The sequence below is a fragment of the Malaclemys terrapin genome, chromosome 16 (assembly GCF_027887155.1).
Source record: "Malaclemys terrapin pileata isolate rMalTer1 chromosome 16, rMalTer1.hap1, whole genome shotgun sequence".
Classification (NCBI taxonomy): domain Eukaryota; kingdom Metazoa; phylum Chordata; order Testudines; family Emydidae; genus Malaclemys; species Malaclemys terrapin.
The window spans coordinates 18,703,264-18,723,286 of record NC_071520.1 but is presented as its reverse complement, the minus strand read 5'-3'; the positions used below and the strand labels follow the sequence as shown (position 1 = coordinate 18,723,286).

General features: G+C 44.4%; 1 protein-coding gene across 10 annotated transcripts in view; it reads left to right on the top strand.

Moving 5' to 3' along the window:
* Window positions 1–11,331: 11,331 nt before the first annotated feature.
* The window catches only part of FBRSL1 (fibrosin like 1), a 724,351-nt gene continuing 715,659 nt past the window's right edge, over window positions 11,332–20,023 (top strand). For all 10 annotated transcript variants that reach the window (XM_054006760.1, XM_054006766.1, XM_054006761.1 and 7 more), the window contains exon 1: window positions 11,332–12,121. In XM_054006760.1, coding sequence (XP_053862735.1) covers window positions 11,828–12,121 — 294 coding nt within the window. In that variant the 5' untranslated portion in view covers window positions 11,332–11,827. The remainder of the gene's footprint in view (window positions 12,122–20,023) is intronic.

The following is a 20,023-nucleotide window of genomic DNA, read 5'->3' as shown; positions in this document are numbered from 1 at the left end:
GACGCAGTAGTTTCTGCATAGTTAACTCTGAAGTCTTACACCAGAAGTCTTTCTCACATACACACATATACACAGACACACTTTTCACTAGAACAAGGATCTAGGCTTGGGAGGGGTAGAGGCAGCATCAGCTCTTGGGACTCCAACTAGTCAATTATGTGCCCGTGCATAAGGACAGCACTAAAGCGGTGAGAAACAGCAGGGTACCTCAGAGCTTCTGTCAGAAGACTGGTGAGTGGCTGACCTCTGATTGAATATTACCAGGATAAACTTAGGTTGCATTTAGACATGACTGAGTGTAATTTCACCTTGATTAACATTGACATAATGCCCTGAGAAACGTGATAAGAGCACACAAATAATGTACTGTTTGCTTTTATCCTCTGGAAGCTCTCCTATGTGCAGCACAGGAGAGTTCCCTACTATATTACTGAATTTTTCCCCCCTCCCCAAGTCAACATGGTAGCTCAGCTCATGAAAGGGCCAAGACTTGCTTGCTTTGATCACACAAGTAGTCCCTTTTGACAACAAAGTGGGTTTTGCCCTAGATCACTATTGTACTGTGTTGACCCACTCATTATTCTGAGAACTGCAATTGGAATCCTTATCAGAGCCTCATCCAGAAGTGATTCCTGGCAGTTTCCAGATCTGGCTGCTCTAAGAGTCCCTCTGTGGAGACTGGGTAACCTCCAATACAAGGAAAAAGACTAGATGTGGTGAGTAGGTATAAAAGGAGCCAGTAGCTCTTTCCAAGACATTTCTCCTCTGGAAATTTAAGATAGATGTGTAGATTAATTGGGGGGAAAAGAAAAACTGGTCATAAGGAGAAATCCTGCTTTCTCTTAAGCAACACACAACCCCCCCCCCCCCCCCCACCGCCACAAAAATCCTGAGAAACTTCTCTGAATTGCTTCCATAGACTGAGAACTGGCATTTGATCTCCCAGAGCAGTGGTACTTGGCTTCTGACAACTGAAGAAACACCTTTGTCAACCAATGGCATCTCAATTGTGGGGTGATGTCCCATTGTTGCTCTGTAAATCATATTTGTGATGTTGCGTTGTAACAACTTGATATCACTACATACTGAGGTGGAGTCACAATGCAATAGCATCACATCCCCACCCTCTCTGTGGTTGCTAAGTAATGACAGCAGGTTCCTCTTTTCTCATCTCCCCCTTAGAAGCTGGAAGGAAGGTTTCTTCCTCTCTTTCCCCCAGCCCCTGACATTGGAGGGGCAGGGGTGTTGGCGCATTTCTTCTTTCCCCTTCTTGTGGTTGCTGAAAGGAAGCATGATCCCAGTGGGCAGAGATTTCCATTACTGCTCCATTGCTCCATGCTCCCTGCGCTGCCTTATGTGTATCAAGCATTTCAGGGAATGCCGTGATCCATGCGTCACTCGCTGCTCCTGAAATGGACAGTCTAGCAACAGGAGTGACCAACCCTTCCTGGGAGCTGCATGCTGGGTCCCAGAGAGCCATGTGCAGTCTGAGAGCCGTGGGTTGAGTTCCACTGGAACAGAACTAATAGGATTTAGCAGCATACAGTGCACCTCTGTGCTGGTTCAGAGCCATAAAGCAGAGTGATGGAGGAAATTCCAGTTTTCAATTACAACTGGGGAAAGTTGCAAATCAAGCTTGGAATCTAAAGTGACCTGTGATAAGAGCCTCATGTTGAGATAGCAGAAAAGGGAGAGCGAATCTGACAGTGTTACCATTTTACTGAAGCTCCAGACTCTCATATATTTACAGTAAATTAATGCCATTTTTTTCAAGTAGAATATTAGGATAGTTTCCATAAAATTAATGAGTTTAGGAACTGTCATGGTGCTTAGACATCAGCATGAATATATAGGTTACTGGGAAACCCAGGGTATAAAATAAGAGACATCGTCTTGCATTGCAGAGTTTCTAGCAGTCAAATGCCAATCTAGTGACTTCTTGTAGTATTGCATAGTTCATTTTTAATAGACTCCCACACAAACATAGTAATGTATGACTTATTTTGCCACGCAAAATAGTCTTCCCACTTCTTATGTTGACCACACACCAATTGAGAAAGCTCTTACTTTAAGAATACATTTGTGCAGGGTTGAGAAATTCCATTTTAAACATACAACTTTTATTGCAAGGAAGGGTTTGTGTATTGTGTTAGCAAAGGCAGCAAGTGATGAAAGTGAGGATGGAGAAATAAATCCTTTCTCCATTCTCTTAACTGGGGTGCATGATAAATCAATCAAACGTTAATGCTAAATTCTGAGGTGCTGAATGTCTGTAACTGCTGTATTCAGCACCTCTTGAGATTTGACCAAGAGAGGGACATGGCTGTAATGATTTCATAGTTCCAGTCAGTGGTGTTCAGTTGCACTGTTACATTCCGGTGGCATGGAAATAGAATACAGTAAACAATAAATATTCACTGAAATTGGTTTGAAAAGGACAACAGTTAATTGCATAGCTTGCTCTCTTGCATTGCCGAGCTTGCATTTCAAGTTAGAAAAGGTACAGAGTATTATTGATTTAACGCTCTTGAAATGTGTGGTATAAAACCATTCAAAAGACTTACGAGGGAGAAATGCACGCTTCCAAGGGAAGTCCTGTGGCACAAGATTGTGGCAGGCTACTGTCTCATGAAAGGCTTTCTGAAATTCAATACCCCACCCTTCAAAACACTTTCTGCTCCCCATAAATTGAGACAACTTCCTTCCTGTGCAAAAGTGAAATGCAATCAGTGAATCAGACCAGAGGTTGGCAATAATCTATCTGAGGCGCACATGAAAAATATCGTGCTGTATGTTGAGAAGACTTCAGTACTCAATACATGTTTTCTAAATGTGAGTAATCCCTTGGACTCTTTTCTCCCTTTCTCTCAATGAGCCTCTCCAATTCATCTTGGATTTTGAAAAATGTTTCCAGACAGATGGTGTGGGATTTTTGCCAATTAAAAGCAGTGCATTTTGTTCTATATATCCTATGCGCAACTATTTGCGGTGAATCCACTTCTTAATATACATTTTGAAAAGTTAGTTTGGATGCACAAATGTGTGAGACAGGAGAGAACATGCATGTGCTCACGGAGGAATATCATAGAATCTGCCTACTCTGGGGATTTGTCCCTGTTACAGCCATCAGCTATAGACAGGGCAAAATTCTGATTAACACTAGTGCAGCTAATCCTGGCTTCAAGCAGCGGTAACCTGACCTGGTGCAAATCATGTATCACAGTGTTTTTGCCTGTCTACATTAGGGGTTTCTACGGTGGCAGTTGTACTGACAGCTGAAACCCCCCATACAGTGCAGAGAAGCCCTTATCAGTAGTTACCTAGCTACTGCTCAACTTCTCATTTCCAGATACTGTAATTAAGACATATCTCACCTACAGTTGCTTTAAAGAAACAAAACATTAATGGAGAAAATACTTGCAGAAATGTTTTAGTGCCTGTTTATTTTATCATAAGCAGCTGACCGCATGATAATTATGTTCACACTCCCTACCAGCCTCTGTTGGGGGAGTTCTGAAATATGTCTGTTGCCAGAAATAGCCACTCTAAATTCTGTTTTGCTGATTTTTTGTTGTTGTTGTTGTTTTTGCTTCATATCAGTGAATAGAGTGGAAAGATCCTGAAAAAAATAGCTCCCATTTGACAGTGTTTGCTGTTTGTGTAGAGGTTTTGTTTTTATAACTATGCTCAGAGAACAAATAAACTGTATCTCGAGGACTTTCACAGACAGTGAGATGGGTATGTATTGCAGTGAACTAGTAGCTCAATCACGCTGTCCTTATGCATGCAAAATTCCCACCGCCTATAAAGGCTGCAATACAGTTAGAGAAAAACGATGGTTCTCATTTGCCCACTAATGTCTCAGCGCCGTACTGTGTACTTTGCATGCTAAAGAAAAAGGTGGCTGTGTACCCCAGCATTGTTCTAATCTAAGGAGATTTGGACATCACTAGCTAAGCAAAATGTATTAATCATCTATGCAGCACTGAAAACCTACATGGTGCTTTACACCTATTAGATGTGGTCTCTACCTTGAAGAGTTTTGTCTTCTAAAATCTGCTTCATGTATATGGACTTGTGTGGCCCTTGCAGAGCATCACCAGTCAATGGGGCTCCATGCAAGAGCAGGTGTCTGCCTACCTGGAACCTGTTCTGGGACTAGGGCCTGAGGGACACCAGCCAGACCCAAATGCAGAACAATGGTTGCGGAAGGGGGGTGCGGAGAGATTTTTTTGATAGGAGAACTAGGTATGAAGGAGTCTCCTGGATGATCTGAGGGAGGAAAGAAGGTGCTTAGCAGACAGGAAGTGGTGAACTGTTCCAGGTCGCTTTATCATTTATTATCTTGGAGAGCAGAGTGCACCTCACCTCCTTGTTATGTGGATGGGAAGCATGGCCTAGTGGATACAGCACTGGATTAGAACTTGGGAGACCTGGGTTCCATATCTAGTCCTCCATTATCACATCTGTAAACGGGGGATAATGGTATTGACTTTTCTTTGTAACATATTTTGAGCTCTGTGGATGAAAAGCACTGTATAAAAGCTAGATATAATACCGATTAGCTTCACCTTCTCCCACCCAGGACGGGGAAGGGAAAAACTATCTCTTCTGAAGACAACCAGGCAATGTATGGGCCACCCCTCCACCCAGCAGCTGGGGAGAAGTTAACACCCAAACCATCATCATGTAGTGTTTGAGAATGCCTCTTGCTGGAAGATTTTCCTTGCTCATTCTTTGTTCACCGGTAAGTCTGCATGTGACTATGTGCTCCCTGCTCACTGACCATCTAAGTTGAGTGTGTTGTGCCTTACCAGGCTCTGGATCAGGAAGAGATGCACATAGGGTGACCAGATGTCGCGATTTTATAGGGACAATCCCGATATTTGGGGCTTTTTCTTATATAGGCTCCTATTACCCCCCACCCTCTGTCCTGATTTTTCACACTTGCTGTCTGGTCACCCTAGATGCATATGAGAACTGCTGCAGCTATTAACCCTTAAGCCAGTATGGCCTGGGCTATATTTCTACCTTCCACTTCCCCATTTGCCAAGTGCAATATCTCTCTGATGTCAGCATGTGGGAATAGGTGAGTATTTAGTAAAACCAAAAATAGGTCAGATCTAACCATTTGTTCACCCATTGTAAGTGGATGCTTTTCTCCCAGAGGTAAAAATCATATTTGAAGCCTTAAGAAGCAGGTGGGCTGAAATTGATTTATTGGGATGATTTAGAACTGTTAAAACAAATTTAATTCTGAATACAATTTCATGTCGATTAAAAGAGTCTTGAAAGTGTAGCAGTTAAGGACTCTCTCCAACACCATAGCCAAAGATGGAAGATTTATGAGGCTGGGCTGCTATATTGGAAGCAACTAATTATTTGTAATGATTCTTTGTACTTTGACAGTGATTATGTATTTTCACTGGAAAAGACCAGGGTGAAGTAAGCGATAAAGGCAGTTCATATTAAGGGCAAAGGTAATAACCAGTTAAAACCAGCTCATTTTTGGACAAGCATAATAGGTAGTAAACAAAACGTCACCTAAAACAGCTTATTTAACATCCTAAGAATACGGAAATGTAGCACCTTATAGTTTCTATTGTCTTTTCGTTACTTTATGCAGTCTTGTATTTATTTAATCTGTCCAAACCATTTAGGGTAAATCCCCTGCATTCCAGCTCCCCGGTGGACACAACAATCTCTAAATACAGTGGGACCACATGGATCCACTGTGCAGTGTTGGGGGCAGGTTACAGAAAGACAGTGCAGGGGAAATTGCAGATTTTGGGCCAGATTCTCAATGACACCAAGGCCACTTCATGCTTCTCTGACAGCATAATAGGCTTTAAACTCAAGCTCTGCTCCTAGTCCCACTGTGTAGGAAGTTAGAGTGTGGCTGGGGTACTATATGCTATGACTATAAGCCCCAGGAAGCCGAGGGTGTAAAGTCGAGCAACCTCACCAGGACTCAAGTAGATTCTCAGGACAGGGGAGTGCAAAGGTGGCTTACCACCAAAACTTGCATCTGAAGAAGTGAGGTTCTTACCCACGAAAGCTGCTACCCCTCTGATACATAACCTTAGAATCTGCAGCCATAAGTACATGATTAAAATGTTAATATCAATATTGTAATAAAAAAGAGCTGCTAAGATATTTGATCTTATTTTCCTTGTCCTAGTCACCTGATGTAGGCCAGGTTGTACACTTGTCACATGGCATGGATCAGTATCCATTGACTCGTGTGGCTTGTGTTACACACCTAGTGTCCTGTGATTACTGAAAATGGAAAATCAGTCCAAATGTGCTGCTGATGTTAACAGGTTTATCTATCATAGGCTATGCCTATATGGAACCAGTGTAAATTTCCCCAGTGAAAGCCAGGCTTCAGATGTTTCTATCTCAAAGATATCTGAATGTTTCCAGTCTATCCAAAATGCAGTCGCAAAGGTTCTTTTCTTGCCTCATTGACCCTGTCTTCCTTCTTCTAAAATCTCCTACATTAGCTCCATTTGATGGAGTTTCACCGCCTTAAACCAATGGTGAATTTGGTTCTTGTGGTCTATGTACCAAAAGAGCTATAGCCCAAAAGGTTTCTTTTCAGTAAATTCAGAATTAACGAAGAAGGCCTCCCTATTGTTGGAATGTCTAATACAATTATAAAACTGAATGAACAGACTGGCTGTAGTGGAGAGCTTCCAGGATCCTGGTGCAGAATTGTCTGTTTTAACATCCATCTGTTTTCATTCCCTCTGATCCATTATCATTCACCCAGTTATAATATGATGAATATCATTATGTGACTGCGGGAAAATCACTGTAGATATGTCTCCTATTGAAAATGTTAAATTGACGTGGTAGGGGGAAAAGGCACAATCGATCTATAGATATTATGTCAATTAGGTGTCTTGATGTTTGATTTTGTTAATTTCATTAGTCAGTACTTATGCTGTACCTATAAACAAAAATAGATGAACATATAAATTGGGGGTTTCCCATAAACATGATAAACATATTACAGAAGGTAGATAGGTTTTCTTGCAATTTTTTTGACCACGGCTGAATTGTTAAAGTTAATGTTAAATCAATTCTCCACAATTTTCCTGAGAAGACAAACTCAAGTGAAACCTGCTGCAGCATCAAGCTAATACTAGTAAACACATAACTGAGATGAGGATCATGATGACTTTGGTCACAAGGACTAATGTACAGGCAATTTTCACCATCCTTGCTGCTCAGCAAAAGTGAACAGAAGCAAATTAGAAATGCATATTAATGATCGTAGCTCTAAAAACCATAGAATTATTGTCACCACCACTACTCAGACAAACTGTTCAATTCACCTGCACTTACTTATATCTCTTCATGACAATGCTCTTCTGCAAGAGCAAGATATAAATTGCTTTTTAAACTAGGGGCGAGGCACAGAATTGCATATGTAAAAATAGCTGATTTGATTCTGATGAAAGGGTCTGGTCTGGAAACGGAGTGTTTGTAAAAGTGTTTTTAAAACAAATACAGTTATTAAACTTCATCCATTCATACATTGTAAAAGTGTTTTTAAAACAAATACAGTTATTAAACTTCATTCAACTAGCTACGTTCAAATGGAGATCCTTTATTGATAACCACTCTGCAGGCCTCAATTTAAGCCTTAAAATGCCAAGGATCTCTAATTTTACAGATTTAGTTTTTTAAAAAGATACAGAAGAGGGAGAAATAGTCTCTTTCTGAAATGTACAGTCTAGGAAAGCCAAAGCAGATAACTTCCACTAGCCTGTAATTACCAAAGGAAGTTGTTAGATTTAGCTATCTTCCTTGCTTAATTGGCACATAAATGATTATAAGATTTTTATTAGGGCACAGATGACACCAATACAAGCATGATAGAAGTGCACAATGCACAAATGCCTATTTGCATTAAGCAGCATAATACTAAATACAACACTTCTGCCCATTATTTTAAATTACTTTTATTTAATATTTCTAATTTTTTTTTTAAAGGATGACCTTAAAGTCGTTTTATGTAGTATTTGTTATTTAAACAGGCCAGGGCAAGGTTGTGGCTATATGTTAATAGCCTTGTGCAGGGGGAGGAGTAGGGGAGAGGAAATGACCACCAGCCGCCACTTCTGAGAATTGACACACTGCTTCTAGCTTGTTTCATTACTGTGCTTAGGGTAGGATGGAATATGAGGACTTTTGAGGAAAGCTGGGAGAAATATGGGCCCCAATCACAGCCTCTTACAAGGGGGTGTCCCACATCCAGGTACCAGCCTCATTCTTCTCATTAGTGTGGGATCTTCCTCACAGATTTTTCCCCTGTCTGATATGAAGTCTTTCCTAATACTCCTCTTCTGGTCTCCCTTTCATAATTTCATTCCACTACTCCTAGGAATGGGACTAGGAGTTGCCCCAGGTGGAACTTGGAGGTAGCAGCGGTAAAACTGTATGTGTGGTGTACCAAAGAGGTTACAAGATGGAGGAAAGGGGGTCTATGGGTCAGCACATAAGAGAGAGGGGATTTGGTTATAGACAACAGCCAAGCAATGGGGCAGGAGCTAGGGGGTTAAGAGAACAGCAAAATGGGGGAGTTAAGTTGAGAGGTGAAGAAGCGGAGCACTGGACCACAGGTGGAGCAGAGTGTGAGGGTCACAGGGGGAAGGTGGGAGCAGGTGGGCAGAAGGAACCGTGTGGAGGGAACAAAGAACAAGTGGGGAGCAGTGGGGGGGGGGAAGCTGTAAGGAGCACATGGAGGCATCCTAAGTAGGGGAGCAGAGGACAGACAGGGTCAGGGGAGAGATATAGCTCTGCAGGAATGAGGCTGGGGGAGGAGGGATGAGCTGGGGAGAAACTTCTGCTGTTCTGGTCTAGAGGAGCACGTGGGAGCTGGTGGGTTCTAGGCTGAGAAGTATGGGGTTTGAGGGGGAAACTCCTGCAGTGCTAGGCTGTGGGAGGCTGGAGAAAGCTGGGTATGGAGCAAGCTCCCAAGGATTTGGGCTGGGTGGTAGTGGTGGGAGCTTCTGGGCTGGGGAGTTCATTGGGGTTCTGGGCTGAGGGGCAGGGTGGGAAGCTCCCTTGGGTTCTGGGCGGGGGAGTTCATTGGGGTTCTGGGCTGAGGGGCAGGGTGGGAAGCTCCCTTGGGTTCTGGGCGGGGGAGTTCCTGGGTTCTGGGATGAAGCGTAGTCGGTGGAAGCTCCCAGGGTTCTGGGCTGGCGGAAGATCCTAGGGGTTCTGGACAAGGTGGGAAGGTCCCTGGGGTTCAGGGCTGGGGAGTTTCTGGGGTTCAGGGCTGGGGGGAAGTTCCCAGGGTTTGGGGCTGGAGAGTTCCCAGGTTATGGGCTGTGGGGATGGCAGGAGGAAGTCTCCTGATTCTGACTGAGGGGTGGGAGGCGAAGCTCCCGCTCTGAGGAGTTGGGGGCAGTCCCCGGGGTTCTGGTCTGAGGGGGAAGCTCCCCAGGGTTTTGATCTGGGCAGGCGGGCGCTCCCGGCATTCGGGGCTAAGGGCAGGGTACTCCCGGGGTTCTGGGCTGGGGGGAGAAGCCCCTTGGGGTGCTGGGCTGGGGGCAGGGTGATCCTGGGGTTCTGGTCTGAGGAGTGGGGGGCAGTCCCCGGGGTTCTGGTCTGAGGGAAAAGCTCCCCGGGGCTTTGGTCTGGGCAGGCGGGCGGTCCCGGGGTTCTGGGTTGGGGGGGAAGCCTCCTGGGGTTCTGGGCTGGGGGCAGGGCGGTCCCCAGGATTCTTGGCTGGAGGGAAACCCCCCGGGGGTTCTGGGCTGGGGGTGGGGCGGTCCCTGGGGTTCTGGGCTGGGGGAAAGCCCCCCAGGGTTCTGGGTTGGGGGCGGGATGGTTCCCGGGGTTCTAGTCTGGGCAGGCGGGCGTTCCCGGGGTTCTGGGCTGGGAGTGGGGCGTTCCCGGGGTTCTGGGCTGGGGGAAGCCCTCCAGGATTCGGGGTTTGGGGCTGAGGGCGGGGTATTCCTGGGGTTCAGGGTTGGGGGCAGGGTGGTCCCGGGGTTCTGGTCTGAGGAGTGGGGGGCATTCCCCAGGGTTCTGGTCTGACGGGGAAGCTCCTCGGCGTTCTGGGCTGGGGAGGCGGGCGTTCCCGGGGTTCTGGGCTGGGGAGGCGGGCGTTCCCGGGGTTCTGGGCTGGGGGAAGCCCCCCGGGGTTCTGAGCTGGGGGAAGCCCTCCGGGGTTTGGGGTTGGGGGTGGGGCATTCCCGGGGTTCGGGGCTGGGCAGGCGGGCGTTCCCGGGGTTCTGGGCTGGGCAGGCGGGCAGTCCCCGGGGTTCGGGGCTGGGGGGAAGCCCCCCGGGGTTCGGGGCTGGGGGCAGGGTGGTCCCGGGGTTCTGGTCTGACGGGGAAGCTCCCTGGGGTGCGGGGCTGAGGGCGGGGTGCTCCCGGGGTTCGGGGCTGGGGGGAAGCCCCCCGGGGTTCGGGGCTGGTCAGGTGGGTGGTCCCCGGGGTTCGGGGCTGAGGGCGGGGTGCTCCCGGGGTTCGGGGCTGGGGGGAAGCCCCCCGGGGTTCGGGGCTGGTCAGGTGGGTGGTCACCGGGGTTCGGGGCTGACGGCGGGGTGCTCCTGGGGTTCTGGTCTGACGGGAAGCCCCCCGGGGTTCGGGGCTGGGGGCGGGGTGGTCCCGGGGTTCTAGTCTGAGGAGTGGGGGACAGTCCCCAGGGTTCTGGTCTGACGGGGAAGCTCCCGGGGTTCGGGGCTGGGAACGGGGTGGTCCCGGGGTTCGGGGCTGGGGGGAAGCCCCCCGGGGTTCGGGGCTGGGCAGGCGGGCACTCCGGGGGTGCGGGGCTGAGGAGTGGGGGGCAGTCCCCAGGGTTCTGGTCTGACGGGGAAGCCCCCCGGGGTTCGGGGCTGGGGACGGGGCGGTCCCTGGGGTTCTAGTCTGAGGAGTGGGGGGCACTCCCGGGGTTCTGGTCTGACGGGAAGCCCCCCGGGGTTCGGGGCTGGGCAGGCGGGCACTCCGGGGGTGCGGGGCTGGGGGCGGGGCGGTCCCCGGGGTTCGGGGCTGGGGGGGGGGGGCGGGGGGCTCCCGGCGGGGGAGGCGGGGCACGGCCGGGCCTGCGCCGGCGACTGACGCGCAGCTGGCAGCCCTGCTCATGCGCGGCCGGCCGGGCGGTGCTAATCGTCCCAGCTCGGGGAGAATGGGGCGGAATCCGGGGAGCGCAGACTGAGACGCTTCCAGGGGCTGGGGCTGCGCTGGGGGGCGGCCGGGCTGGGGAGGGGGGTGTGCGTGCTCCGGCGGCGGGCGGGGGCAGTCGGGGAGCCGTGCCGGGGGCGGGGAGCCGTGCCCGGCAGGAGGGGTTGCAGGCGGCGGCGGGGGCTGCACCGGGATTTTCTCTCTCTCTCTTCATTGCAACAAAGTTGCGGAGCGAGTGATATTGTTGCAACCCCCCGCCCCCCGTGGCTGCTGGCGGTTCGGATCGGGGGCCGGAGCCGGTCGCTGCCCCGGGGGAGGGGGCGCAGAGCCGCCGCCGCTGGATTATCCCGAGCCGGGTCGAGCTCCCCTGGATCTCCGTCTTCTGCTGTTGCCGCCGCCGGTGTGAATCCGAGGGGCTGAGATTTTTTTTTTAACCCTATTTTTTTGGAGGGGGGATTTTGTCAAGGTCATTCCGTGGATTTAATTTTTTTATCTCCCCCCTCTCTCCTCCCACCACCACTACCCAGCCTTGCTCTGTGGATTATAATCTCTCTGGATCGGAGGGTCTGAACAGGAGGATTTGTAGGGCTTCGGGGGTTGGGAAGGGGAAGTGGTGAGTGAGGAAGGGGGGGTGATTTTTTTTTTTATCTCCCCCTTCCCTTTTTCTTTTTCTGTTTTGGAAATGGATGGGAAGATAAGGCAGAGCCGGAGATCAAGGTCCCAAAGGGACCGCGTGAGGAGAAGGGAAGCTAATGCCAGGGATCCCCGAAATCAAAGTCCTTCTTCGGCATCCGAAAAGGAGCAAAGCCCCGGCAAGGAAAATACAAGCCAAAACTGTACAAATCCCCCAAACCAGGCGTCCACCGCCAGAAATGTCAGACCTCCGAGGCGCAGGAGACGGGAATCGAGCTCCCAAGAAGAGGATTTAATTGATGGGTTTGCTATAGGCAGCTTCAATACCTTAGAAGCCTTGGAGGTAAGAGATCACAATGATGGGTTCTCTTGTATTTGTGTGTTTCATGGTCCAGAGCTGTGGTATTGTCTCCTGAAGAAGCATGGGACCTTTATAGAGGCGCTGAATCTAGGTTCCACATTGTAAATACCAATTAACTTTCTTCTTGTAAATTACCTGTGTGCATTAATCCTGATGTCAGCCTAGAGGAATTTAAATGGAGGGGGAGCTGTGTATGTATGTGGTCAAAGGGATGGCAAGTGAACACCAGTATCTTTCTTGAGTACTTGTATGTCTATTCATAAGTTGCTGTAGGCCAGTATTTGTGGGTAATCCTATACTTTCCATTTCAACTAATATCAAGTATCAGGGCAAGTTAAACGTTTGTTTAGGATTTTAATTGGCTGACAAATATCCGATGGGAGGAATGCAACATATTTGTGCATCATAGTATATTGACGATAACCTGATGTTGTGAATTGTAGAGTCAATACTTAAACCATTTTTTTCTAGGCCTTTAAAGTTTGTATTTGTGTTGCCAAGATGTTACTTTATCTTTCTCAGGAGACGGTTAGCAAATGGCCAATGTTTAACATTTTGTGGAAACAGAGATGTTTAAATGGATAATAATCCCCTGGTTGTAATTCCCAATTTTTGAAATAATTGAACAAATTCTTCATCTCTTATTGACTGTACATATTTTCCTGCCGTTAATAGGTTGGCAAAAATATTGCTTGTCAAACTTATTACAAACAATATTTGCTGAGCAAATACTGCTTGTCTTGTCTGAGCTAAATTAAGCAGAGCAGGAAACTTAATATTCTCAGAGGGGCAATGACAAACTAGCACTTTGTGTGGCTTTTGATTTTTGTTTTGTGGGTGTGTAATGGGAAAATTTGAGTTGGTAGGAGAAAACCGCTATCAAAAGGCATTTATCAAAGAAAATAGTTCATCATATTCTCAGTAAATATGAGCAATAATAGTGTCCTCATTCACTTTACCACATTTTTTAATACAGCACGTTGAATAATGTATTTGGTTATTCATACTTTGGATTTCCTGCCATTTTAGTATCTATCTTAACAAGGATTACAGTAAATTAAAATCCTAGACATGTTTCCCTGGCCCTCTCGTACATCAATACAGCATTCTTAATAAAAACAACAAGGAGTCTGGTGGCACCTTAAAGACTAACAGATTTATTTGGGCATAAGCTTTCGTGAGTAAAAACCTCACTTCTTCGGATGCAAGTTGCATCCGAAGAAGTGAGGTTTTTACTCACGAAAGCTTATGCCCAAATAAATCTGTTAGTCTTTAAGGTGCCACCAGACTCCTTGTTGTTTTTGTAGATACAGACTAACACGGCTACCCCCTGATACTTGACAGCATTCTTAATGTTTACACCCACATATCAAGATCTTATTTTGTCAGAAGGTTTCCCAAAGAGCCTGTCTGATTTCCAGACCAAATCTCTTAGAACACAGGCTCCTTCTCTCATAGTTTGTGGCCTTGTGGCTACCAGGATTTTTCTGCTCACCCACACTTTAGCAGTGTGTTTATAAAGTCTGTTGTAACAAGTAGCTGATGATCAGAACCAACTTCTTTGTACCCTAAAGACGATCCTTTTACACTTAAGAGAAACTGCCACCTCTTTGGGCCCTAAATTCCCCCTCTCTATCCCTAATCTCTGAGTATTTTGCTTGGGAAGTCATTACTAGCAGGGCATATGGTGATGGTGTTTGGAAGGGGACAACCTGCTCAGCAGAAGTATCTGGAGCTGTTCTGAGAACAAATGTTTCTAATGCATGATGCCCTGTAAATCTACAGTGGGACTGAGCTGGCAAAATTTTGGTTCAGAGAAACTGACTCTTAACACATGTAAAAAGAATATTTGGACGAGTCTCGGCTGAGCAATATTGAATGTTTAAAAAAAGAAAAGATTTATGATAAACTGATGGGTGGTGTTTTATGGGGCCTTTAGCAGAAACTGCTGTGGGATATTATCTTAATATCTGAACACTTAAACCAACTAATATCTGTCTGAGTTGATAATGAGCAAACTATCCAGCTTTGTGTTGCTTTAAAACTGATGGTCTAGACCTGTCTCTTTTTTTTCTGGGCATGCTCATTGTCAAGCACGCATCAGCAGATAGGTCCAATTAAACCACTGAGTTTCTCAAAGCTGTCAGTGAAGAAAGTAAAATTCATTTTCTTTGGGAAATTTTCTGCCATGATGAGCACATTATCGGGAAATATCATTCAAATGATGGTACAGTCCCTCCAGGGGCAAAAGGGGGAGGAAGAGCGTCTCATGGTTTGCACATGATGCCGGATTAGCCATCAAATCAACCAAACATTAACCTGGGCAATAGTATTGCACACAAAGGAAGAGGGGTGACATTTTAAAAAAAACAACAAACACCACCCCACAACCCTGGAAACCTTTTTGCTTTGGGCATGAGCTATGGTAAAGATGCTTTATAGGACACGTCCCCTCAGAATCCATAGTGAGATTTCAGAAGCAATCAATTTCTGCAGTCTTTATCAACATGCAAGAGAGTACACGAACTTCATTTTAGATTTTAATTGGCTCGTCAGAATAAATAGTGTAAGCAGAATTCACTTGTTTCTTTCATGTGTTGCACTGGGAGACGTGTCATACGTGAGGTGCTTTTGAAAGCCCTAGTGATCTGTGTATTTAATAAATTCCAGTAATACACACACATTTACTGTGCATTGTGAGAATTTTTCTTACAAAAGTGCAGTGCTGCTTTTGTCAAAAGATAATGCCTGGCAGATTTCTGATGTAGCAGCAAGCAAAAGGGATTAGCAAGACAAAATTGCTTTAAAGTAACATATGCCCACATAAATTACTGAAATTGTAAGGTCATTTAGAATACTAAGAAGCAATACTCTGTAGTGTACTTGACTACAACAGGTGGTCTTCCACTGGTATTGAGGAGAAGCATCTTTTACAGTGCATAAGTTTTTACAAAAATTATTCTGTGATGGCTGCTTAAATAAACATTATATACAATTTGAGGAGAAAGAAGAGAATAAAGGTTAAATTTCTTATTGAGCACGCATATGTTAGCCTTCTTATAATTTTTTCATTTGTAAGCCTAAAAAGGAGCAGTTGTTTGTGTATGTGGCAGTTCTTCATTATGATCCTTTCTCATATTGCTGCTTTGCGTTGTTTTTCATTTGGTTTTACAGTGACCTGTGATTAGGTTAAATAGGCTCGCTAAATTGTGGGCTTCCCCTGGGAAATCAAATTGCTATATGGTTAGAGAGAACCTCATGGTAGAAAAGTCTGTAACGTGTAAGGTTTTCTTTTTCTTTTTATCTCAAATAATGTGAAATCCCCTTCCCCACTTCAAAAAAATTCTCACTACCCTTATGTTCCTGTAAATGTAGGGTGCTATATATACGCTTCCTGTACGTTGAACTGAAGATGCCAGCACTCTGAACCTAGCAGGAATTACTTTTACTGTTGCCTATATGGGAGTTTGTTACTTTATGATGTTTCCTTTAATTTTTTTAAGTTTTTAAGAAGTAGCGCTTTGAATTTTCATTAAACCACTACAGAATGCTGCCAGTGGCATTTGGTACCTGATGATGTTGTCTCAACTCTGCATGTGTCTATCTACTTGTGGCTTCATTTTAGGAACAGATTACCTATCCCAAGCTCTGAGTATCCTTTACTCAAGAGAGAACTTAAAACAGATAATGTTAAAAAAAAAAATCAGTCCAACTAAAATCAAAACAAAAAGCAGTAGCAAACCATCAGTTCTTCTCTGTGCATAAGAATCTGAAATGACCCCAACTCATCGTCTGCACTTAAATGTTCTTCACCCCCAATACAAATCTCTACTCAAACCCAGGTTAAAATGCAGCTTTATCTTACAAACTATTAAATAGAAATCAACAGAATTTCAGAGTTTAAAAGAAATAGTAGAGGGACTTAACTAGCAGGTAAAGCAAGTGAAATAAATGTTTTAATCTGAAAGGGAGAGTCAGTGAGGAGACCGAATAAGATGGACAGCTACAGGAAGTGAGAGAGACAAGCTTTTGAGCCACACAGAGTTCTTGTGGCACAAAAGCTTGTCTCTTTCACCAACAGAAGTTGGTCCAATAAGATATTATCTGACCACCTTGTCGCTAATATCCTGAGACCAACACGGGTACAACTACACTGTAAACGACAGGAATGCTATTTAGATGGCCTATGTAGCAGAGAAGAAGGTTCTTGCACCAGTGGTGATGTGATTGTGAGATCTGTCATGTATGAGCAGGGAGAGAAAAAGTGAGAGGTGATCTGTGAAGGAGGATGAAGAAAATTCTTGGGGGGGATGTTTAAAAACAGAGGGGAATTTTGAACCGCATCCTGAAATGAATAGATATGTATACGTGAGTATTTCTCTCTTGCTATATATTTAGATGAAGTTGCTAATTATTCTTGAAGGTGATTGGTGAATCACAGTGAGAAAAACCAGATGAATGAGTCTGTATTTAAGAGCTCCTCTCTCTGATCATACTTGTTCCTTTCAAGTATAAAAACAATGCTAAAAAGGGAACTTCATCAGAATGTAAATGAATGAGATCTTTGAGACTAGTTGTTCAATCAAAGCTTTTGTAAATGTTATAACTGTGTGTTCTTTGGCTTTTATTATCAACTTTACAAAGCTGTGGAACCTTATAATAAAGATTTAAGATTTTGTATTTATATTATGGTAGCTCCCAGCTGGGATCAGGGCTCCTTTATGTTAGGTGTTGCACAAACATAGCTCAGAGTCCTGAAAAGACACAGACTTGTGCTTAACTTTACACCAGTTAGTAGTTCCACTGAAGTCATGAGGCTACACGGAGGTAAGTATTTGGAAGGTTGGGGCCATAGCGGTAGATCGTCTCTACCCTGAAGAGGTTTACATTGTGTTAGTTTTCTCACACCTTCCTTTCTGAAGGGATCTAACAGAGATACCAGGTAGTTACTTGTTGTGGGTTGTGCTTCGGACTAGCAAGTTGGAAAGTATAGCAGTGATGCAAAATTTCTGGGCAGAATCTGTAATTGCTTGGTCTTCCCTTCAACTTCTGTCTTGATAAGGCTGTTTCCACAAGTGTGTTGTACACTGTGCTGTTGCTCTGATCTTTTAATGATGATAAAACCAGTGCGTTGAACTTCCTGTTCCAAAGGTTTGTGCTAGTTCCACTGACTTAGCTGTGTAACCTTTGATTTATGATCATATCTTATGTATGTTTTCAAATGTGATGTAATGAAGTCTTTTCCATAAAGCAGCACTCATGTTTAAAAGGGCAGGTTCCCAACATTTAAAGTACTTACCTTGGTGCTTAATTGCCTAATGACAATTTGTAAAGTCAGTTTTTTGAGGAATTATGTTCCTTAAAAATCTTGTACTTTTAAAGATTCCACTTCAGATGCTTTAGACTTTTGATTTAGCTGCAGACTTAGTAGTAGTCTTCGATTATCTGTTTTCATAGCAGTGTACTTTTCAAGATTTAAAAAAAGCAGGTTAATTATGGCAGTTAATTGCTTTTTGCAGATGAGTACTAAAAATCTACTTTAATTATAAGAATTTCTCTTCCATGGATCTTTTTAAAAAAACAAAACAAAACAAAAACTGATATTGTTAATATATGTAAAAAGTGGACTGCTGTAGTTAGCATAGTTTCTCTAAAGAACTTAGAGAAAATACCCTACTGTTCACTCAGAAACTCACCCGAATGCTTAATTTTTCCGACAGAACGTGGACCCTAGTCTTGCCATGAATTAGCTGTGATCTGAAAGAAGAGTTGGACTATTGGTATGGAAATCAGCACACCCACTTTGCTTCTGGAATTCCCATATCTAGCCTTGCTGTAATATGTAGTTTTCTTTGACGTTACTGAGAATAGGAATTGTAAAAGCAAAGTGGGATGCATTACATGAGCACATTTGGATGTTACCATGCAGCATGCTATTCCAACGCAAGTTCTGGGAACATACATATAATGTTTTGACATAGAAGACAGTTTGGTTTCTGCCATTTCGATAACTGATTTTTTTGGACTACTTTCAAATTGGAAAAACTCAAGTGCTAAACACCCAACTCCAGAGGAACCCCATTCTGTGCTTAGACTTCTTAGATGAAAACTATTTTACATCACTGCAAGCTAAAGTAAATGTCATTCAGGGGAATTGTGTGTTGGTGGCACAGATAAAATTTCACTGTCTGACACTATTAGTCAGATGAGCTTTGAATTTTTTTAAAACTTAACAGATACTGGCAACTTTTTTTATTTTGGTCTGTGCAAGCCCATTGTGACAGTTCTTAGAGCAATATATAAATCAACTAAAGATGACCTGTAATGGTGGAATAATGAGCTTGTGCCTTCTTGCTCCTTTCTGATGTGAAAGGAGGCCAAAGAATTTTTCTTTTGCTTATTTTTTACATTAGAAATACAGGTCTTGTCCACCTGGGAAAAACTCTGAGGCCACTATAGAGCTAGTAAAATGTGCGTGAATAGTAGAGAAGGGAACACATTTTTAAACAAACTTATTACAGTTTGGGAGAGGGGTTATAAGCACCCGTTTAACTCAACTGACTAACCCATTCTTTGGAGAAGAGATGACTTTGTTAAAGATTTAACACTTCCGCCCCTTCAGTTAAGGGATGAGTGGTCTCAATAAACATCTGCCCCAACCTGTAAAGAAGTTAAAAAAGCAAGCAAGGAAAAAAATCCCTTTGAAAGTGGAATGCTTTCAAATAATTTTTAGATATCATAAAGTAATCAAAAGAGAGCATAGATGTTGTTGTTATTATTTCTTGATAGGCTGCTTTTAAGGTGCCCATCAGAAATTCGGCTGACATAAAGTTTGCAGGCTGAAATGCAGATTTTTATTTTTTCCCCTTGAAACTTGTGAACTGAAATATGGGTACAGTCAGTCTACTATGGTAGCATTATTTATAACTTCCTCTCTGGAAGCATTTTGTCCTTTTGTGTACTTCCATTTTGTAAGGAATGGGTATCTACTTAATATTGGATCTTAAAAAAAACGTAAGGCTCCAATTTTGGAAGGACTTAAGCATGCACTTAACTCTATGCATTCTGAATAGTCCCATGGGTGCTATTGTCAAACGTTAGTTTTGCTCTGTGAGATGCGGTAAGTGGAAAGACCTCAGTTGTTGTAAGGGTGGCACAATTGTAAGCTCAAATGTCACAGGACTAGGTCCAAGTGCCGTGTCCCACTGAGAGAGGGGGAATTTTAGCCCTGATCTACACTATGACCTTATTTTGGTATAACTATATCACTGATGGGTGTGAAAAATCCACACCCTGAAGCGACACCGTTATACCAGCTGAACTCCCAGTGTAGACAGCGCTATATGGACAGGAGTGCTTCTCCTATTGAAGTAGTTACAGCCTCTCGGGGAAGCAGAGTAGCTACGCCTACAGGAGACGCTCTCCTGTTGGCATAGGTAGCGTCTTCACTAAGCATTACAGCAGTGCAGCATAGTCGAGCCCTTAGACTCTGTACAAACCTAATTATAATTTGGAGCTGGAAATGAGTAAGAATCAAGTTCTGCAGTCCCTACTGGGACTCTGTATCTCGTCAGTGGACCTGACCACATAGCTATACACAGTGAAATCAGTAGACCTATTGTTACATGTGAGTGAGTCATTCAACAGGAGTGATTGTGTATTGTAATGGAGTGTGACTGCTCCATGAAAGCAGTGGTGCATATATGGATCATGTTAGTTTTATGATATTATCTGGGTATGTGCTGCTTACCATATTTGTAGGTTCATCAGAGAAAGAGATGGCTTATTGAGCTGAGCACCAGGTTTTGAAATTTTTGATATTTTTTGAAACAGAAGGTACAAAATGCTGCAGAGTCCACTTCATCCCTGTGAGGCAGATAAACT